The 14,708-nt window shown below is 42.3% G+C and overlaps 1 protein-coding gene across 1 annotated transcript in view; it reads right to left on the bottom strand.

Moving 5' to 3' along the window:
* The window catches only part of ASB18 (ankyrin repeat and SOCS box containing 18), a 111,082-nt gene extending 99,275 nt beyond the window's left edge, over positions 1 to 11,807 (bottom strand). Inside the window, exon 1 of the mRNA XM_089671667.1 lies at positions 11,472 to 11,807. Within this exon, the coding sequence (XP_089527793.1) occupies positions 11,472 to 11,706 (235 nt within the window). The 5' untranslated portion in view covers positions 11,707 to 11,807. The remainder of the gene's footprint in view (positions 1 to 11,471) is intronic.
* Between the last annotated feature and the right edge of the window lie 2,901 nt (positions 11,808 to 14,708).

The raw sequence follows: 14,708 nt of genomic DNA, 5'->3' as shown, positions 1-14,708 counted from the left end.
AATTATAGTTAAAAACAGGCTCAGTAAAATCGTCAGGATGCGGAGGCTCAATCCACCATGCTAGAACCCGCTGTGCCGTCCAGCAGCTGCAGGGAGAGCTGAGGATAAGATGTCCAAGATGGCCGCTGCAAGTTTTGGGATACCAGGAGACCGCAACCAGAAGTGACAGGGGTTAGGAACGGGCGTGGACCGGTGACGCATTTTGGAGCATGCACAGAGCTCCTTCTTCCAGACCAATACCAACGAGTGATAAGAGCCAAATAAATAGGAAGTAGGGACGGGGAGGGGATGGCCTGAGGAGATAAACGTGAACACCCCCCGAAGACCAAGAACGAAGGCCAAGGGAAAAAACGACTAAAAAAAGGAGTGGAGCACAAAATAAAAAAAATATAAAGAATAAAAATTATAAAAAATAAAAACAATGTTTAAAGGAAAAAACAGGGGGACGGCATGGAACTGTGCTGGGGGGGGGATGTTAAGAAAAAATGTGAAAAGTGTGTGGGGTGTGAAGAGAAAAAGAAGAGGGGGGGAGGATTTTTCTGGATATACTGCACTTAGAAGCGCCTTCCTGCTCTATTCTCTTCCATATACAGAGTTTGCTTCAACTCCTAGAAGTGCTGCCCGGTGCCTGTTGCCCAGTGTCTCCTCCATCCCTGGCTGACATCTCTCAGTCCACAGCCTCCCCCATTGATGCGCCCTATACATATCCTCTTGTGACCAGCCTGAAGACTTTGGGAAAGGTAACTCTTAAAAAGGTAGCCAGCATGGACTTTGTAAAAATTCAACTAATCATAGCAATTAGTGTTCTTATGACAGTATGGAAATAATATTTTCTCCTCATGTGGTTTCCCTTTTGTTCTTCCCTTTTTATGGTGTAAAAGAATGCCTGAATGATAGGACAGGGAGTAACTGAAAATTACAGTTTAATAAACAGGTAAAAATATTATATTAGTAATCCAAAATGAAAAGGATCATGCATACACTGCAGAATATTACAAAACAAATTATGAAAGCTGCACAAACATGGACATGTCTGGGACTCAAGTGGGGTAAAAATGTGGCTGCTCTACCCCTGTAGGAGCCACTTGGTAATTTAGGTTCTCTGTTCTGTATCTTGACTTCAAGAACAACCTCAGTCCCTTTGACACACTTGGTTGAATGAACGTCACTGCAAGCACTTATAACAACAGAGGTATAGATACCTTTAACTTGGCTGTGACTTAGTATCAGAAAATAGACATAAGCCCGTTTATTGGTAAATAAACTCAATATATTGGTACGGGTTAGAATGAATGGTGGTTTGAACATAAATGAGCATACAGAAGGTAGGTTCAGATACAGTCTGCTGGACAGTATAATCACTATACCAAAGTAACGTAGAACAGAGTTCTGTACCACTAGACTGGGATTAACTAAGGAGTCAGCAAAGTCAGCAATAAACAGTGCATATAAGCGGTAACTGCAATGTCAATAACACTACTATAACTAGTCTAGAGTGCACTTTAGGAGAATGGCTAGGATATGGTGCAATGTGAGGTACCTCTTAGCATAAGCAATAGGTGAAGCTCTCTGTGTAGCAGCTGTAAAGGGACAGTCTTTAGTCCTAACTCCTCAACTGGCTAGCGTTGGGACCCAGTTGTACCATTGGTGCACATGAAAATAGTCTGAATCCTGCAGTCAGCAATAGGGCTACTAGATGACTGTATGGTTGGTTCCTAAATGGCTCAGTCTCTCTGGCAGCAGATAATAAATCTCCATAGCATAAGTTCATCAGTCCAAGTGATAATGCAGCCCACCATCCGGTCACATGCACAGCAATTCGTCCACTCTCTGCTCTGTACCCAGATGACTCTGTTTGTTGGCACACATGGACTCAGCACTGTCTGACTCAATCTAGTGAACTCTTCCTGCTCAGCAGCTCCCTCCTCTTGCTGGTATAGTTGTTAAACAGTTCAGCACCACAAGGCAGCAGCTACAGATAGCAGCTACAGCCATTGTTTCTCTCACTCTCCATTCTCAGCTAAACACCTGGCTACATATGACTTTATACATTAAAGATTCAAGCTGAGAATCAATACTTCAGTAAAACAGTTCAGAACACAAACATCTTTATGCAATTATCCTCTTAAACAGGATCCCTCACAGTGAAGTGTAATTCTGGTAACACAGACAAACAGCTGGAGGGATCAAAAGCCTGAGGACACTGGGGGGGGGGGGGGGGTAACCTCACTGGAACTGGAGTACTCTGGAGTACATATTGGGAAGGATCCCCCACAGCATCTGGGTCTTCCAGAGAAGCTGCATGCTATTGGACACACACTGGCTCTACCAGTGGTGAACCTCTCACCTGGTTGTAGATAACTTGCCCCTCTACCTCTGCTTTATCTGACTTTTGTGAGCTTCTGAGGGGAGGAGGCAGAGAAACTTGTCGTTCCTAGGTGTGTCCAGGAAACAAGGGAGTTGTGGGAAAAGGAGGTACCCCTGGTTCACATATATGCACCATGCGGGCCACGTTTTGTGTGGGAACGAGAGCCCATTCATTTGAATGGATTCCCGTGCCCCGTGGAAGAAGTCCCTGCACTTCTTTGGAAATCGCAACCTCTGTTCCCAGTGCGGTTGCAATTTCCAGTGCTGCTGGCGTGCCATTAGAATTAATGGCACCTGCCCACGGGTCCGCATGTTTCTGTGCGGGTGGTGTGACTGCACGGATTTTTGTGCGGATCCGCAGTGGCACCACCCGCACATATGTGAACCAAGCTGTAAAGAGACCTACACTGACACCTGAGCATGGTAAGCAAATGGCCACTCTGGCACGGAGTTACCATGTGACCATACCAAGCAGACCCTCTTAGGTTATGATGAAGTGCTAGTTTCAGCATGAAACGCGTTCTCTTGCTTTTCTCCCCCTGTGATGTGACGTGTACAGTGCAATTTCTGTAATAGCATATGGGGAGTGTGGCTTTATATTTGGAAGAAGCAGACCCTTCTACTTTGCAAATTGGAAGAAATTGAAAAGAAGCTCTGAGTTTCTATCAAACAGTAGGAGGTAGAATCCTTCAACTGTGTTTGCTAAAATTCCTGCAGTGCATATAACTGTAATACACTGGATTTTAATGAGGCTTGTGGCTGTTAGTTTTTAGCGTAGAGCTCTCAAAGGTAAGAGCAGTACCCTATCTTAAGTCCCACTAACTCTTACTTTCTCTATAACTCTCTATAACTCCAAACCTTGCAATAACCCTTCCAAATGTGAACTCAGCTCACTTTAATTTAAATATTTTCTTTACATTACAGAGCCTATTATCCAGGCTGAAACATGCTAAGGGCTCTTCTCCTCCAAGGCACCAAGTAAACATTAGGGAATTAAAGGGGATTCATGCAACTACATTACAGTACAGGAAAATGTCATACAGTGGTTTGAAAGAGGTTAATCTGGAATGGACGGTATTATATTATAAAAGGGGTTAAAGGATTACTAGAAATTCACTGATATTTGTAATCAGTAGCTGGAAAGAGTGACCTCATGTCAGCCTTTACCCAGACGCCACTGTATAGCAGAGGGTATTAATAACAGAGGTGTCTTAATGTTGATCCACAGATGTAGCTTATTATAGTTAAATATAATTGGTATAATGTTTTACATACCTTTTATGTTTTATTTTTAGCTTTATGTATGAATAATTAGGGTCTATATAAAATGCAGCTTGATTGATACATTATGTTTTTTTAAGCCATAGTGAAAACAAAGGAATAGCCACAGGACTGGATAAATTGTTTGCATATTTACTAAAGTCTACCAGCTGTCTGACTGAGGTGCAGCCATATTGTCTATAAATATAGTCTTCTTTCATACCAAAATTGCTATCATACCTACAAAGAATGGACCTCTCTGGAGTGGGGCTGTTTGGCTTATTTTCTTTATTTGGTAAGATTCAAAATAAAGTGAGCAAGAGCAGAACCAAACGTAGGGGATACGACTGGTTTGTGTGCCCAAATGCATGAATTACACATACAATCATTTGCATGTGCAAAAGTGATTCAAGAATCTGCCTAGCTGATTGTACATTGATGTTTAATGCACATGGGGTGGTCCAGGTTTGCAGTGCACATTGTACAAATGGAAACACTACTACATGATTTGCAGGTGTGAACGTGACGACATGTTTTGCGTCGAAAGTGGAAGTGATTTAACATTCTTTTGACTCCACTGTGTGATGAGACACCTAGCTGACAGGTGGGAAGCTTCACTTTTCGTCATTCACTGCATATGCTGCTAGTAATACAGTCATGTCAGAGCTTACTGAGCTTCAAAGAGGGCAAGTTGTTGGTGCCTCTGTGACTGAAGTTGCCAATTTATTTGACGTGTTGCGAGGTGCAGTATCAACAGTTATGATGGCATATACAGTTTCCAGGACAATGTCATCTGATAAGCATAAGCGTGGTCAACATGGTCAGCTGACCGAAAGAGACAAAAGGACATTGCGCAGGATTGTGATCCGGAATAAGAAAACAACTGCAGAAAAAGTGACTGCAGAGCTCAATCTCAGTCTTCACGGGACTGAGATTAAGCTCTGCTGCCACTTTTGCAGCAGTTGTTTTCTTATTCTGGGTCACAGTCTTTGCTGTGAGCATTTACCACAGTCAATCTGTTATCTTCATTGACTTACCATTACTCACTACTGTATATGGGCTTCACCGTTGCTAGCAGAAGACAATAGCTACTATCACATCAGGAACTTTAAGTTTCTAAGTCCCTATTTCTAGTTAAAGGGACCTCGCTGCATCTAAGATATTGTAATTCAAATTAGCATGTCTATACCTATTTATGAGTATATAATTTTTTGCTTTCCTTTATCGTGATGCTGGTAGCCCAGAGGGAGTTGATACGTCAACAAGCCTTTTCTTCCCCTGATGCTGCTGGTGTTGCAGTTACATAGTTACAATGTACAGTACTATTTGTGACTATATAATCTGTTAACTGTTGCTATTTGGTATTTCCATTTTATCAGTGTTTTGTTTTTATGCGTTAACTGGCGATGTATATCTAAAACCTTCATTCTGTGGCCTACTCTTTTGAACAAGCCTAATATAGAGGTGTTACTAAAGAATCGTCTCTCTTGCATTATTATTTCATACTGTTGAAATATGTCGGAACCCAGAGTGTCAGAGGTGTCAGGAGACTTTCAAGACCAGAGCAACCACTAGGGACAAGCATTTTCAAGTGGGCCCTGGGGGAGGTAGTACTACGAACAGATTGTGGGGAAAGGAACAGCACTATTGGACCATATTTTGGCTGTTTTTCCTGATTCACTGGATAAGATATGGATTATTTGTTGGAGTTTTTATTGTTTATTTATTTAGGAAGATATTTATTGGTGTATGGGTATATTTTGAAGGTGCGCCTTTGCAAAATCCTTCTCCCCTCATCTCTTTCTCAGTCTCCAATGGTCCAAGAGACCATATGGAAGTTTACATTTATAAGATTTTAAGATATTATGGTGTTTTAGGCATGGAGTGGTAAAAATTGAGGTCCCTGAGTTACGATAGTTAAGTAGTCCATCGCTATAATTGGTGATTTGTGGGATCTGAAGTGATGGCTGGATGTTTTCCCGTTAGACTGGGTATGTTTGGTGCTCTAATGGAGTAGTGGATGTGTATGTAGGGGGTTTTTTTTTCCCCTCCCCTCTCTCTTAAATATGCTCCTGGGGTTTTGAGGCTGGTGGTTTTTGTTTATTGGTGTAATTGTATTTATTGTCTTTGTTTTAAATATCTTTATAGTTATATATGATACAACATTTATTTATAGTATGCATCTTTTAAAGTGGATCATCATTCATCCATACTGTATACTGTAGATGAAAGAGAAAGTTTGGCATGGGTTCCGAAGAATAGAGCTGATCACAAATTATGTTGACCTAGAACTCCAACTATATAGTAACTATAGATTCTATGGGTTGATCTGTTCATGGTTAGATTTACAATGATTTCAAACACGGGGTGTATTGATTGATAGCCACTTTATAATTGTGTGGACTTAATCCCTTTTACATTTTAAATACATTTCTATTTTATTCTTTATTTGAGTGCTATCTTTACTTTGTACACTTTAAAGTCCCAAACGGGTTGCTCCTCATCAACTCCTTCCCCCCATTTTTGTATGTGGTGGAGTGAGTGAACCCACGTAAAAGTGGGAAGATTGCCCCTCCTATAGTATAGGTCAGAATTTCACTCTTACAGACAGTTAAAAATGTAGCACTACCCCCTTAAGAGTCACTGAGTTATTTTCGGGCTCCCTGTCATTCTGCACCCCCTTCTGAAAGCCCAACCCCTGCTGAAACCACAGTATTCTTTTGACCAGAGAAAATTACCACCAGAAAGTAGAATCACACACAAATCAGAGTAAACTGATATGAGGTTTATATTAATCTTCAATGTAAGCTTGGTTAGACAGTACAAATAGGTACTGGTACGTGTAATGTCAATTATTATTCTTAACAACTCTAAGCAAAGAAACAACACATACAGTAGGATCTCAGTCAGTGTTAGCAGGCCTGCTTTTCAGAAGATAACCCAAGACCTCCAACCTGAGGTGTTGTCGATCCCCACTGAGCAATGAAAACTAACAACAGTTGAACTAGCCCACTTTGGGCCCTCAGAATCTGATGGCAAGCTTTAAATCTGAGATAGAAGGAGCTCTTTGACCAGGGCAGTTAATGTCCCTTTAAATGCAGTGAAGATTCTTCTGCACGCTCGTTGGGGCCCAGTTGGTGCACAAATAAAAAGTGGATATAAAAAGTACAAAACTACAAACCCCTGTTAAAATGGCAGGTTTCTGTGATGTAAAAAATGAGACAAAGATAAATAATTTCAGAACTTTTTGCACCTTTAATGTAACCTATAAACTGTACAACTCAGTTGAACAACAAAATGAAATCTTTTAGCTGCAGTGATGTAAAAATAAAAAACTAAAATAATATGGTTGCATAAGTGTGCACACTCTTAAACTAATACTTTCTTTAAGCACATTTTGATTTTATTACAGCACTCAGTCTTTTTGGGTATGAGTCTATCAGCATGGCACATCTTGACTTGGCAATATTTGCCCACTCTCCCTTGCAAAAACACTCCAGGACATCTCCTGTGCAAAGCCCTCTTCAGATCACTCCACAGATTTTCGATCAGATTCAGATCTGGGCTCTGGCTGGGCCATTCCAAAACGTTAATCTACTTCTGGTGAAGTCATTTCTTTGTTGATTTGGATGTATGGTTTGGGTGAAGTTCCTCTTCATGTTCAGCTTTCTAGCAGAAGCCTGAAGGTTTTGTGCCAATATTAACTGGTGTTTGGAACTGTTCATAATTCCCTCTACGTTGACTAAGGCTCCAGTTCCAGCTGAAGAAAAACAGCCCCAAAGCATGATGCTGCCACCACCATGCTTCACTTAGGGTATGGTGTTCTTTTTGTGGTGTGCAGTGTTGTTTTTGCGCCAAACATATCTTTTGGAATTATGGCCACAAAGTTCAACCTTGGTTTCATCAGACCATAACACATTTTCCCACATGCTTTTAGGAGACTTCAGATGTGTTTTTGCAAAATGTAGCCAGGCTTGGATGTTTTTCTTCGTAAGAAAAGGCTTCCGCCTTGCCACTTACCCCATAGCCCAGACATATGAAGAATATGGGAGATTGTTGTCACATGTACCACACAGCCAGTACTTGCCAGATATTCCTTCAGCTCCTTTACTGTTGCTGTAGGCCTCTTGCCAGCCTCCCAGACCAGTTTTCTTCTCATATTTTCATCAATTTTGGAGAGACCTCCAGTTCTTGGTAATGTCACTGTTTCGCCATATTTTCTCCACTTGATGATGACTGTGTTCCATGGTATATTTAATGCCTTGGAAATTCTTTTCTACCTTTCTCCTGACTGATACCTTTTAACCATGAGATCCCTCTGATGCTTTGGAAGCTGTCTGCGGACCATGGCTTTTGCTGTAGCATGCGACTAAGAAAATGTCAGGAAAGACCTACTAGAACAGCTAAACTTTATTTGGGGTTAATCAGAGGCACTTTAAAAGATGGCAGGTGTGTACTGACTCCTATTTAACATGACTTTGTATGTGACTGCTTAATTCTGAACACAGCTACATCCCCAGTTATAAAAGGGTGTGCACACTTATGCAACCACATTATTTCAGTTTTTTATGTTTACTCCCCCCCCCCCCCCCCCAAGGATTTCAGTTTGTTTTTCAGTTGAGTTGTACTTTCCCATTAACTGCCACTTGACTTGTGCGTTGTTTTTGTTGTTTAGTTGTTTTTATGCAGAAAAGGCCAGCTTTAGGTAAATAAAATGTCAAAATTGACAGTAGGGCTTGTTGGCAAAGGGCAACCCCACTCTTGGCTGCAGTAACCAATGGCAACAGTGGTAGAAATTCTTTTAAGAGGGTAGGCCAATGGTTAAGGGAGCACTGGGTGTGATCAGGCCTGCAGGTGCACTGCGGTCAGCTCTGATGATTGGACTATACTGCAAATGTGTTCAACAGTAGTGGCAGTGGGAACTAGGCCGCAACACTTGTTAACTGAATGCAATGTCCGCAACTGTGTGCAGGAAAAGTAGCAGAAATGAGGAGAATGTTCTCTTGTTTACCTGGTGTATGGGACTCTCTCCCTCAATCAATGGCTTCCAGCAGGACCTGGCTGTCTCTCTCTTTCAGTGATGGGGGCCCCCACAGGTTCTCTGGCCTCACTTGAAGTGTTCTGTCCGTCATCTAGGTCACCTGTTGGAAGACTGTCTCGCTGAACGGAATTGCAAGGCTGGTGGTCGGCAAGGCTGGTGGTCAGCAGTTGCTTCTTGCCTCTCCTCTCTCTAGCTCTGCAGCCTGGTCTGGATCTCCAACAGTCAGCACAACTCTCTTTCTGCTTCTCCTCTCCAGCTCTTTCCCCTCTCACTTCCTGTTCCTGTTCCTTGGCCTTCTAGATTTATATGCCTCCACCCACCAGCCAGCTCTTCTGGGAAAAATGTAGTCCCCCAATTAGCAGCCTTCTAACAAAGTCCTGCAGTTCAGCCTATAAGATCCATAAAGCTTTTACCAAAGTATGTGTGAGTTGAAGGACACTGCCACCTTGTCTGTTTCAACATCCTGCAAATGACATTGCAGCAGGGTGTTACAAAAAGATCATCGGTGCCATGCAGTTGGCTCTACCAAGTGGCATTGGCTCTGGAACCATGCAGGCTCCATTAAATTGGAAGTAAGTCAACCACTGCTTGAGGAATCCCTAGCAACCTCTGGAGGAACCATAGGGTTCCACAGAACACTGGTTGAGAGCGTTTGCATAGCCCTGTGATCAGACTATAGTGACTCAGAGTTTCCATAGACCTTTCTTTGTTGCTCTCAGACGCTCAGCTAAATGGCAAGGGAGTAAAGGAAAAGTATGTGCTGCTGGGAAGAGAGCATCAAAGTGAACCAGCATGGGCAATGCAGAGCCTAATAAAACATTGATTTCAATTAAGCTGGCCATATATGGGTCAGTTTTTCTCTGTTCAGCTAATGGGTTGAATGAAAAAAACAGATAACCTAATTCCTCTATCCACAGTGTGAATGGGGGAGAACTCCCCGCTGTGTCATTTTGTTTTGACAGTGGGGAGACTACCTTGCTCTCAGAATACACCGGTCAGCGCTACAGCCTATTGCCTGCGGTACTGAAGAATATACCAACAGGGCGACTGAACAGAAGTTGATTGGTAGATTGACTTCAGTTCAATCACAGTGGCCACACATGGCTCAAAATTCCATTGGTCCCTGCTGAATCAGACAAATTTAGATCCATGTATGGGCAGCTTAAAGCCTCATACACACAATGAGAATATCGGACAGCATGCTAGTCTCATACTGTAAACGAAGAGGTTAGTAAAGTCACAAAAATTCTCATAAAACAGATTACAAGTTTGGACGTGATGCAATGTATTGTAATGTATTCTTTAGTTTCCGAGCATGCGTGGTCTTTTAGACGAATATTGTGCTAATTAAACGAAAATCGTTCATTCTGGTATTGTACAAGACAAATTTTTGTGCTTGTCCGTTTGGATAAATTTGTGTGAACTGTCGTGATCAGCTCTGAAAAGCTGCGTACTAACAATCAGATTATCAGACGATTGCTTCAAAAGTGGTATGTTTCGTCTGATGTTCTCATCGTGTGTACTTGGCTTTAGACTGCTGTTAGAACTTGCAGTGCGATAAGGAAAGCAGTAAAGCAGTGCTACCATGTAATGGCAAATATAACTAATTACCCTAACAAACCTATAACTAAAGTGTATGTACATCTAAAGGTACTTCTCTCATTTGCTCCCTTTTGATCTGCTGAACATGCAACTGAAAGTGTTTTGTCATATCTGTTTGATAAGTTATAAAATACCTGTTGAACTTGCCAGAAATCTTGTGAGCTGACAACCTTCTCTCTTCCTGTGCTGCACTGTTATCAATGACATTGTTCTCCTGTGTCTCCTAACTACAAAACAACATCCATCTATCTTTACAGAATAGGAGAATGGGGGTTCTACTGCCCTATCTTGATTTTGTTGTCCTGATACATGAATATGAGTGTGTGTTGTCATTCGAGGCCTGAAACTATGTTAATGGAAAAATCACTGAATGAAAATAATGGAAAAAAAACGAATGCAGTCACCAGATCTAAGGACTGGAATGCTGTAATATATGGCATTTTTGATTCTGAGTTTAGATACACTTCATAAATGCAACCTATGAAATTTATATTGAGCTAATCATGAGTATTTATATGTACCAAAAAAAAAAAAACCCTAAATATTTCCATTAAGAGAAACCTTTATTAAAGGAACACGGGGGCTGCCATTGTTGGCCGCATTGCCATTATGGAAATGCTAGTCACCTGGCTGCCATGCTGAGACTCTGGCTTTAATACTCTTAACCACTAACCCAGAAATAGATATTTCTAACTTCTCTAACTTTCCCTGTGTTCCTGGTCACAGTATCTCAAATTACTGAAGCAAACATAAAAACCAGACAGCTAGCATTTTCTGTTCGTATAAATGTTTTGCGGCAGTCATTTAGCAAATATGGAAGCCAGAGCCTGTTATAATAAAGAGGTCAACAACAACATCCCAAATGAAGATTTACTTTAAGCAGCATGGTGGGGTGATGGTATGGAAGAGCTCTGGGGCTGTCGTAATATTTCTTAAACAAAATTCTGACTTTTAAAGTCCGAATTCTGAGTTTCAAAGTCAGAATTCTGAGAGCAAAAGTCTGAATTCTGAGTTTCAAAGTCAGAGTTCTGAGATTAAAAGTCAGAATTATGGAATTAATACGTTTTAGGATGGCCCCAGACCAGAGTGTAGTGGCTCGCATGCACATGCCATGAATTGAAAGGTCATTGAATAATATCTGGAGGATTTGTCAGTTAGAATTAAAACATTTAAAACCAGCCACGTAAGCTTTTCTAATTACCCAGTAACACTTGTAGAGGGATCACTGCGGTTGGCTCCTTCATCCAATCATCGTTGTCGAGCTCAATAATGGCATCAACGTGTTTGACTTGATTTTTAAGCAGTTCTGTAATTGCTTCTTTATCCCCTGAGGCCAGTAATGACTTCAGATGGCCCACAAGATGAGATCCTGCTGGATGGTCTGGTCTGAGGATCGTGGACTGGACTCTATGGGAACAGGACCTAGCAGCCATCATTTGGCCGTGTGTTTATAGTGAGATAATTATGTCGCATTAGTTGTACTATATCTGTTTTCTCGAGTCTGTATCTGAAATAGGTTCCAGTGTTGTATCCAGTGCCAAGATTACAGTGTGTGTTCCTGGAATATTTGGTATTGCTGACTCCAACAGTCATTGCTATAGATAGAACAAATCACATGATCAAGTGTTTCTGGGCAGTCTAAAGCACAAGATTCAAGGGGGATGTAATAGTACATTTTTCTTCCCTTGTTATTATGAACAAGGATTTGATCTATAACTCAAGACCCACAAAGTGGAAAAGTGACAAATCTGTCTGAGGTTACCTAGAAGACTTTTAGGTGACAATAAAACATTGTTAAAACAAGGCAAATTACAAGGCCAGCTACATGACAAATGGACTTCTTGCATAGGAGCCAATGGTGTTTATCAATAAAAACAATCCATAGATCAGATTAAAAAGAGATAAAACATTGCAGCTAAAGGACACTTGGGAGCTATGATGTCCTGCTAATCAATACATTCTCAAGGCTTCAAATGTGTCCTGAGGATATGGTAACTGCTCAACCTTCAAAATGACATTAAAGGAAATCTGTAATGACAGAACTATGGAGGCTGACATTACTGACCCCGTTTTATAAAAATTCTTGTTACCTGGCCAATTACCATACAGGGCTGCTAGGTTCAATCAGGTTCACGTAAATGCCCCCCCCCCCCAAGCTGCATATACTCGTCTCTTATTCACACCAACACCAGAACATTGGGATCAAAGAAACTAAGCTTGAAGTCACTTTGGCTGGAATTTACACAGGGCTGAGGACTCTCAAGCACCAGTGCTGTCGCATGGAGTAAGTTTTGGGTACTCTGGGTACTCATGCCCCCCTGAACCACTTACCACTCTTCATCAACTCCCAGAAGTTAAGGTAAGTATGTGCTGCTAAACAGGGAGCGTCAAGGTTGGCTTCACATCTGTAAAGTGTGATAATGCACTCACATTAATTCATGTTAGATCACACATTAACATGCGTTGCATTAATGCAGCACATCCATTTTAAGGGCACTGCCCTGGACCCTTTATTTGCGAGAACTTGTTATGGCACTGCACAGTAGTGCACAGTTTCAACAGTAGCAGGCTGCAGTGCGGGTGCAATCAGTTCTTTTGCTTTCTGAACTATGGGTCAGGACCCAGACTGGGTTTGGATGTGTTTGTAATGGGTCACCACAAGACTCTAATAAATGTAGCCTAGTTTGTCCAAGTAGGAAATCAATGGTGAGTGATATACAGTAGCACACTTTATCCATGTTTGAAATTATATACTGTTCTGAAAATGTAGCCAATAAACCAAACAGTTAATGTATTAAGCCTCTTTCACATGGGGCGGACTCCGATTAGATCAGCAGAGGATCTGTCCACTGATTCCCTGCTGATCGGAGCAGAGCGGGCGGATGACAGGTTCGTGTCCTCTCAGTTTCTGCAATATGGACACAGCAGGGGCGGACTGACAACTCATGGGGCCCCCGTGCAATAGGGGATTATGGGGCCCCTGTGTCCTTGCCCAAACTCAAAAAGCCTATGAAAAAGGTACCTGGGGCATCTCATGGGGCCCCCTACTGACCCCGGGCCCTCGGGCAGTGCCCGAGTTTCCAAATGGTCAGTCCGCCCCTGGGACACAGACTGAGCCTGCTCCTTTGTCAGTTTACACCCGACTGCCCTCCGTTCCAAGATGGAGGGGGACTGATCCCCTTCTGGTTTTTTTAGAGGACCAGATCAGATTGTAGGTAGGAGGGTGTACAGTAAATGGACTCATGTCTGTTTACACCCACTGGTCCATAGGGGTGAATGGAGGGTCCGATCAGGTCCGCCTGAAAAACTGACAGGCGAACCTGATCGAACCCTTTATGCAAATGGAAACTTCCAAGGAGTGTTTGTTTTGGTGGCATGAAAACATAATACATATTCATGCTCATGATACCGCAACCACTCTCAAAACCTGTGAAACAATGAAACTGTTATAAGTGACAAAACAGACACATATAGGGGACTAGAGAAAGTGCAAGTTGGGGCAGAAGAACTACACAAGACAAGATACCAGAGCACTAGTTAAAAATGTCAGAAAGAAACTACCACTAACGTGGTAATGCTGGCCTAAAACAGACCCAACCCTCACACCTGTACCGCATGGACAAACAACAGGTTTGCTTTACATACATTAAGCTGCTTATTGATAACAAGTATGCAGATAAGAAGTTCTAACTTTTCTCCTGCCACAGTTAACCCCGTACAGGGTGCAAACCACTGAAGCTGATCCCACAGATTACTATGAGTTGCAAGATCAGTTAACCCCGTATAGGTTGAACCTATACGGGGTTAACTGATCTTGCAACCAGGGGCGGGCTGACAACTCATGGGGCTCCCGGGCAGTAGGGGATCATGGGGCCCCTGTGTCCTTGCCCAAGCTCAAAAAAGCCTATGAAAAAGGTACCAGGGGCATCTCATGGGGCCCCCTACTGACCCCGGGCCCTCGGGCAGTGCCTGAGTTTCCAAATGGTCAGTCAACCCCTGCTTGCAACCCTAGTGATCCACGGGATCAGCTTCAGTGGTTTGCAGCCTGTAAGGGGTTAACTGTGGCAACTCTGTAGTAAAGTCGGAGATCGGCTTCTTTGGCCTGAAACTGGCACATGTGCAGTTGCTTCAGGAGATACATATCTTTATGGGATACTCATTTTACTTCTACACCGACACCGCCCCTTCCTCTCTGGAAAGGTGACACCATGTGTTACCGCACCGGGTGACACCAACCCTAGGGACACCTCTGGATGAACAGTATGATATACAGTATTATTAGTTGTTGGGATGAAGAGAAGAGCACTGGTACTGAATATGATGCTTTAACACAAACTGGGAGGCAGTCTGGTAAACATTTTCTGCAACTTAATTAATATTCAATTAATTTTTGTGCAGTAATTGCTGTCTGTTTTAGGAATGAGTAATCAGGGATACA

The sequence above is a fragment of the Staurois parvus genome, unplaced genomic scaffold (assembly GCF_062004578.1).
Source record: "Staurois parvus isolate SC_StPar_1 unplaced genomic scaffold, SC_StPar_1.0 ptg000113l, whole genome shotgun sequence".
Taxonomy (NCBI): domain Eukaryota; kingdom Metazoa; phylum Chordata; class Amphibia; order Anura; family Ranidae; genus Staurois; species Staurois parvus.
This window is presented reverse-complemented; position numbering and strand designations above follow the sequence as displayed.